Below are 7,724 nucleotides of genomic sequence, written 5' to 3'. Positions count from 1 at the left end.
CCCCTTCTGCCTCCTTCCTCCATCCACCTCCCTCTCCCAACCCAAAAAAAACCAACCCAGGACATAAACCACAGTAACAACTCACATCACTGTCTGGCGTCTGCTGTTTCTTCAGCGCGGCCATCAGAGGATTCGGTCCCTTCCCAAACATGGACACCGCGCCGGCCGGAAGCTGTGGGACACACACACAAAAACACATGCATAAACACACACGAAAGTGAGAGACAGTGTTTGTATAGATTGTGAAGCGCACAGAGCTTGCTGTTGAGCGGGGGATTTGTGCTACACAAATGCGATCTATTATTAGTATTCACCAGCACAAAAGTAACATTCAGATCTGTTGTAGATACCTGGGTACCTGGAGCTGTCATTTCTCAGCTGGCTCACAGGTCGACGGACAATGACATGACCTTCTGTTGCTTACGGTCACTAGCGGCCTTCATACACTCTGCTATACTTTTACTGCACTTGCAACACAATTAAGACATATAAGAGAGTTCTTGAATCTACGAAAACTGTGCCAACAAAATCAAAATAATATGTATACATCGTGAAGCGCATAGAGCTTGTTGTTGAGCGGGGATTTGCGCTGTACAAATGCTATCTATTATTGTACGCACTTTAAATTTTAAAAATATTTTAAATTCACCAAAAGAAGAAAACACTTTTTGAGCTGTCATGTAGTAAGTCAGTCACCCCACATTGCCACAGATCATTTTATTATAACTTGGGCGCAAAACCAAATAGTGTAACCCCAACACATTGCCATTTCAAAATATTGATCAAATAAAAACTATTCGGATAAATTAGACACAGCTTTCTTTTTCTTTGAGAGCATTTCTTTCTTTCTTTAGTTGCATTTATTAAATTATGATAGCTTTTGCCGTCTTTTAGCGGTCAACGATTCAAAACACCCCAAACTGCTGGCCTGCAATGGTTGTTGGATAAAAAACAGCTCAGGCTCAAGTGAATTTTTTTTAAAAATATAGTAGAGGGTTTTACGGCACTCGCAACTGCATAAGGTCATATGAGCGCCAAAGGGGTGGGTGTCAACAGAGAAGTCTTTACAGGGAATCAGACTTAGACTGCTCACCTCTCTAGCTTCAACAGCACAAGGTCTGCTTCGACTATCAAGGCACCCCGGAAATAACGGGTCACAAGAGAGTGACAAACATACAAAAGAAGTAGAGGAAATGACAATAGTAAGGATCAGGAAAGAAAAAGCAGCAGTTCCCTGTTGTAGATCAGGCACAGTTATGAGCGTGACATGAGTCAGCCCATTTACAATTCTACTGTGCTTGAACGAGAAATGTCCCCCCTAAGGGAATGGCCTAAAGACACTTCAGTCAGTGGCACCGCCCCGGGGGGTTCAAGTGAATTAAATTTCTTTAAGAGATCAGAATGGTAAAAAAAAATAGACGTGCAAGTATTAGAGATAGCCCAAATCGTCACAAAACCTTTCCCACATAACAGAAAAAAGAACATTTACGAAAAGTGGGACTTCCCCGTAAAAGTGGCAGCGAAAAGATTTCGCCAAAAGCCAAAAGCTCTCACCTTCTTTTCTGGAGCTGCTTTTTTCTGCGGCTTATCTTCCACTTTCTTCTCCTCCTCCTCCTCCTCTGCTTCCACGGTGAGTCCTGCGTTACTGTGAGACTTCTTCTTGGTCGCGGGAGCAGAAAAGCCTCCAAACAAATCATCCTCGTCATCATCGTCGGCAAACAGGTCAGACTTGGCCGCAGATTTTGGCTTCTGCGTCAACGCAGCAGTTGGAGCTGAGACATGAGATAAGATGAGACGAGATGAGATGAGATAAGAAAAGATAAGGCAGAACAGGGTAAGAAAAGATATGATAAGAAAAGATAGCATAAGATAGTGTAGTTTCAGTAAGTGTTTTACGGCACTTGCAACACAATAAGGTCATATAAGTTCCAAAGATTAGAGGTGTTACAAGAGAGTAACAAACACAAAAAAGAAGGGGGAGAGAAAAGGACGATAGATGTTTGATAGGAAAGAAGAAGCAAACCACACCAGAGCACCCGCCAACCACCCACCAGCATAAGATAAGATCAGATTTTTTAAAAGAAAGAAACAGGACCTAAATGTGACACCCTCCAACTACCCTTATAAACAATAAACAAAAGACGGAACGAAAAGAATTAGGACAAACCAGTGGCACCCTCCAACCACCCACCTATAAAAGCTACAGATGCCGAGGAAAGGACAAGGGCCGACAGACAAATTGGCAGGACTGAGAAGACTAAAAGGAAAAAAGAGGAAAGCTTTCCTGGGCAATATCTGACCTTGTTTCGCCGCAGCTTTCTTCGGAGCTCCACCGCCGAACAAATCGTCTTCCTCATCATCGTCGTCAAACAGACCTCCCCCTCCTCCTCCGCTGGGTTTAGCGACGGCGGCAGCGGCCGGTTGTGCCGACGGTTTCTTCACCGTGTGAGTGGAGGATTTCTCCACCTTGTTCGAGGCCAGGAAATCATCTACGGAGGAAAAATAGTTTTGTTTTTTTAGTTTTAGTAAGAGTTTTACGGCACTTGCAACACAATCAGGTCATATAAAAGTGCCGAAGATAAGAGGTGTTACAAGAGAGGAACAAACACAAAATAAAAAGAAGGAGGAGAGAGAAGGACGATAGATGTTTGATAAGAAAGAAAGAGCAAACCACACCAGAGCACCCACCAACCACCCACATAGTTTAGTTTTAGTGTTGATTCGTTTAAAGATAAGATAACATAAGATAAATCTTTATTGTCTGGATCTTGGCCCATTGGTTCAGTGTTTCACCACGTACACACACGCAGCACTTGCAACACAAATAGGTCATATAAGTGCTGAAGATTAGAGGTGTTGCAAGAGAGTAACAAACACAAAAAGAAGGAGGAGAGATAAAGAGGATAGATGTGTGATTGGGAAAAAGGAGGAGAGATAAGGACAATAGATGTGTGATTGGGAAGAAGGAGGAGAGATAAGGATGACAGACGTTTGATTGGGAAGAAGGAGGAGAGATAAGGACGATAGATGTTTGATGGGGAAGGAGGAGAGATAAGGACAATAGATGTTTGATTGGGAAGAAGGAAGAGAGATAAGGACAATAGATGTTTGATTGGGAAGAAGGAGGAGAGATAAGGACAATAGATGTTTGATTGGGAAGAAGGAGCAAACCATGTCAGAGCACCTGCCAACCCCCTACTCAAGAACTGTAAAGAGACAACAAGGTCTAAAAATAGAAGTCACGACGAGATTTACCTCCACCACCGAAGATGGAGACGGCTCCTTTGGGCAGCACTTTCCCACTCTTGGTGCGAGGCCGACTGTCTGGTTCTGAAGATAAGATAAGATAAGACAAGATAAGATAAGATAAGACAAGATAAGATAAGATAAGACAAGATAAGATAAGATAAGACAAAACAAATCAAAACAAAAGATGAAATAAGATTAAATAAAATAAGGCAAGATGAGATATGACAAGAAAAGACAAGACAAGATAAGACAAGATTTTACTTTCTTGCCCCTGTGAGAAATTTCCTGAGGCGGTACAGGAATGGTCAAAAACACAGGTAGATATACAAAGAATTTACTTAAGTGCATAATCTCTAATGCATCCAAAGCCCAAACGCAGATGGAAAATAACATTTAATTTGCTGACACGTTTGACAAGTGCACAATGATGCATAAGCCTATACTTTTCATGCACACTCCATTCGGAATACACACAAAATTCTCCGCACCAAAAGCAACATGTGAATCCACAGCCACTTGATCAACAAAAGTAGACAAATTTCCAGCATTCCGCTCGGCAAAAGAAAAATTAGGGGGAAAAAAAGTGGTAAACAAAACATTGACACAGCAAAACAATGCCAAACGTATCAACAGCTTTGGTCACAAAGTGGACAACTCCACAAAAGCTCATTTTATAGGAGACAACTGTAACTGAGTAAATAAATGCTGCCTCTTCAATAACCTAATAGTGTTGATAGAGGTGTTTTTTTTAACCTACACCATTTTCACATTAATTGATTAAAAGAAGAGTTGAAGTATTTACTCAACACATTTGTTTCACTTCAAGGGATCTGAAAAAAACAAAAACAGTCTTTTCTGTGAGACATCCTGTTTTCCGAACCAAGTGGAAAAAAAACAACACAAAAAAGCAAATTTTGGAATGACAGATTTTGCTAACTTTGCTGCTAAACCATCAACACACACATTTCAAATTCTCACACCATGCAAATAACCAGGTGGAAAATTACAGGGATGATAAATTTAAAAAATCAAAAAACAAAACTAAGTTTTTTAAATTAAAAAATTGAAAAATCAAAACTGTCTGCAGACTCACTTTCTTTCTCCTCCTCTTCCTCCTCGTCCTCATCATTAAATAGGCCATCCTCCTTATCTTTCGTCGCTGCTCTGCCTTTCGAGGCCACTGGTTTTTCAATATCATCAAAGAGACCGCCCTAAGGGGAAATCAAAACAGGACTAAGCAAAAGCAGAAAAAAAAGGAAAAAAAATTCAACCAAAAGTGATCATGCAACTGGGTTTTTTTTTAAAGCGCATGTCAAGGCCAGCTACCTTTGAAATGTTCCACAGCTTCAGGTTAACAATAACGGCAATCATATAGCGCATGTCCACGCTCTACAGCAAGCTCTATGCGCTTTACAACTATTATTGCCCCAGCAAACCCTAGAACACTCAGAAACATTCTCAGCTTCCCGGTAAGCCTACAGTGCAAGCTGCAAATTTCACACACTCAAACATTCACAAACTGACTAGATCTTTCGCTGTCTATAGCCGGGTAAGCTACCCATTCACATCTGGACAAAGTGAGAAAATTTTGTGTAAAGTGCTTTTCCCAAAGACACAACGTTGGGCCCTTGGCGGAATTCGAATCCATGACTAATCGCTGCGCGTCCGAGAGCCTAACTACGAGGTCACTGATGCCACACTTTTGAAGGGCTCAGACGCCACAATTTTGAAGGGCTCAGACACTGGCTTCCTAATTATTGCATAAACAAATGAGGACAAGATAATCTTCAAGCCAAAGTCAGTGCAGTTAAGAAAAACCAAAGCATGCACAAACGGCAGGCGTCATCGGAGAAGAAACAAGGTCACATGACTGAGAATCTCATTCAAAAGCTCATGACGTCTCATGCAGTATTCGTAGAAGAAATTCAATCATCCAAGGGTTTTTTGGGTTTTTTAATGTAAGTATTTTAACACCCCCAACAACCCTTTCCCGACATCGTTTTATAGATCAAGGAAAACGTTCAAATGTTAAGACAGGACTCCAGAAAGACTTTAACTTAAAAGTTGGAGAGTGTAGCAAATATTAGCTCGTCACAGAAAATTCCCCACAAGGACAATAAAATATTCTCTTATCTTATCTGAATTCAGTATTCAAACTTTGTTTATAGTCATAGCCAAGAGGAAATGTCATTTATGCCCCTATCAAAGTGAGTAACATTGTTCTGGCCACAGCAACCACATGCTTATTTCCATCATACAAAATTCTACATCTGCACTGAAATCAGACTTCACAGAGTAGGGAGAATCTATACTACTCTTTTTATCAAACGTTAAGGGTCGGATTGGGGGGGGGGTATTTTTATTTTCCTCAACATCACTATGAAGAGAATTGTTAAAACAGCAAACAAACAAATACATTGGCAAAGCATTTGACTTGACGCATGCTATTAGGTAAATTTTAAAACCCATCCTTCTCTGTTTCGGACGAATGAATTAAACTGTAAAACAAAGTCACCAATCAGACAACCTCTCACTCAGTCTTCCTCCAAAAAAATTCCACCACTCATCTTTTTTTTCTCTTCAAATTTAGGTGTTTGTTGCACCCGGCACCCCCTTTGACAGGATTTAAATCCTTTAGGAGGTGGGCTTCCAACCCTGGCTGGCTGTCAGGGCCAACCTAAGCTGAGAGGGATACAACATCTCAGCAGAAAGATTGAGACACCTGATAAAAAATGTCTCCATACTCAGGAATCGAACTCCGGTGGCCTAGCTGCTACACCCCAGACACAGATCCACCCATCACAAACATGTACAAGACAACGCGAAGAAAGAAATGCCTAGGAGCAAAAATCGTAACAAAAACTTGAACCAAGTAGTCTGCTTCTATTTTTTTTTTAACACGACAAAAAAAAAAAAAAAAACCACTTCACATGATTTTCATCTCAGGTGATGGCCAAAGATAAGCAAGACGTACTAAATACACTTGAGTCTCAATTCAACGACCATGCAGTATGATAACGGCAACATACTTTTTTTTTTTAGTGTGCAGTCTTAAGATTCCGAACCCTATAGCCTACCAAGGCTGACGTGCACACAACAGCAAACACATGAACAGACAAACGTTTAAACCATTCTGATTTATCAACTGAGTTTTATCAATAACAAGATATGAAGAAAATACAGGAGGCAAATTTCAGACAAAACAATTATTTTTAGTCATTTTTGTTTCAATATTAGTAAAGAGTTTTACGGTACTTGCAACACAAATAGGTCATATAAATGCCCAAGGTTATTGGAGTGTTTAGAGAGTAACATACAAAGGAAAGAAGGAGGAAAGATAATGACGATAGATGTTAGAAAGGAAAGAAGGAGCAAACCACACCGGAGCACCAACCGCCAAACACCCACTTTTTTGGTTTGGATCAGAAATAACAAAACTTTTCTTTCAGGGGAAGAGATAAGGACGACAGATGTTTGATATAAGCCAAGGAGCAAACCACAACAAAGCACCAACAAACCACCCACCATTTAATTTTTATTTATTTAATTTAATTTTTTTTTTGGGGGGGGGGAGAGCCAGAAATAACAAACTATACGACAAAAGCCATGTACATAAGTTTGTGAACGTTTCTCGGAGCGCCCGAGAATTCAGGCGAGCCTCACCTCATCATCGTTGTCGTCGTCGAACAATCCCTTGCTGCTGGAGAACAGCCCGCCGCCCTTTGAGAAAGGCGAGTCCTCGTCCTCGTACCGCTCGCTCTGACCAAACAAATCCGCCTCTGCAGCGACAAACAAACAAACAAATCACACCGTTAAACCCACGATCGGACATTCAGAGCCCAGGTCCCCTCTGTGCTACAATATAGCGCCTTAACTGTTACACCACAAACGCCGTTGAAGAGAGATGAGAAACTAGACAAAAATGTTTCCAGCCTATAAAATTATCACAGATCTCCACAGGCTCCTCGGAGACTGTTACTGCCATCATCATCATTATCATCACCTCAGCACCATCATCATAATCAATCATCACCACCAGCACCATTATCATCACCACCAAAATCATCATCATTATCATCCCAAGCAAAATCATCATTTTCATTATCATCACCACCATCACCAACACCATCAACATCATCACCACCACCATCATTGTCACCACCACCACCATCCCCACCACCACCATCCCCACCACCACCACATCTCACCTTCATCCTCCACATCTCACCACCATCATCATCACCACCACCACCATCATCACATCTCACCTTCATCCTCCACATCTCACCATCATCATTGTCACCACCATCCCCACCACCACCACATCTCACCACCATCATCATCACCACCACCACCATCATCATCACATCTCACCTTCATCCTCCACATCTCACCACCATCATCATCACCACCACCACCACCATCATCACATCTCACCTTCATCCTCCACATCTCACCACCATCATCATCACCAC

The 7,724-nt window shown here is 41.5% G+C and overlaps 1 protein-coding gene across 1 annotated transcript in view; it reads right to left on the bottom strand.

Moving 5' to 3' along the window:
• Nucleotides 1-7,724, bottom strand: part of LOC101848506 (WASH complex subunit 2C) — a gene marked incomplete at its 3' end in the record, with an annotated part of 26,715 nt that overhangs the window by 5,588 nt on the left and 13,403 nt on the right. The window contains 6 exon segments of the mRNA XM_013080599.2: nucleotides 86-172; nucleotides 1,555-1,772; nucleotides 2,301-2,489; nucleotides 3,256-3,330; nucleotides 4,343-4,460; nucleotides 6,913-7,028. Of these exon segments, the coding sequence (XP_012936053.1) occupies nucleotides 86-172; nucleotides 1,555-1,772; nucleotides 2,301-2,489; nucleotides 3,256-3,330; nucleotides 4,343-4,460; nucleotides 6,913-7,028 (803 nt within the window).

Source organism: Aplysia californica, unplaced genomic scaffold, assembly GCF_000002075.1.
Source record: "Aplysia californica isolate F4 #8 unplaced genomic scaffold, AplCal3.0 scaffold00092, whole genome shotgun sequence".
NCBI lineage: Eukaryota > Metazoa > Mollusca > Gastropoda > Aplysiida > Aplysiidae > Aplysia > Aplysia californica.
This window is presented reverse-complemented; position numbering and strand designations above follow the sequence as displayed.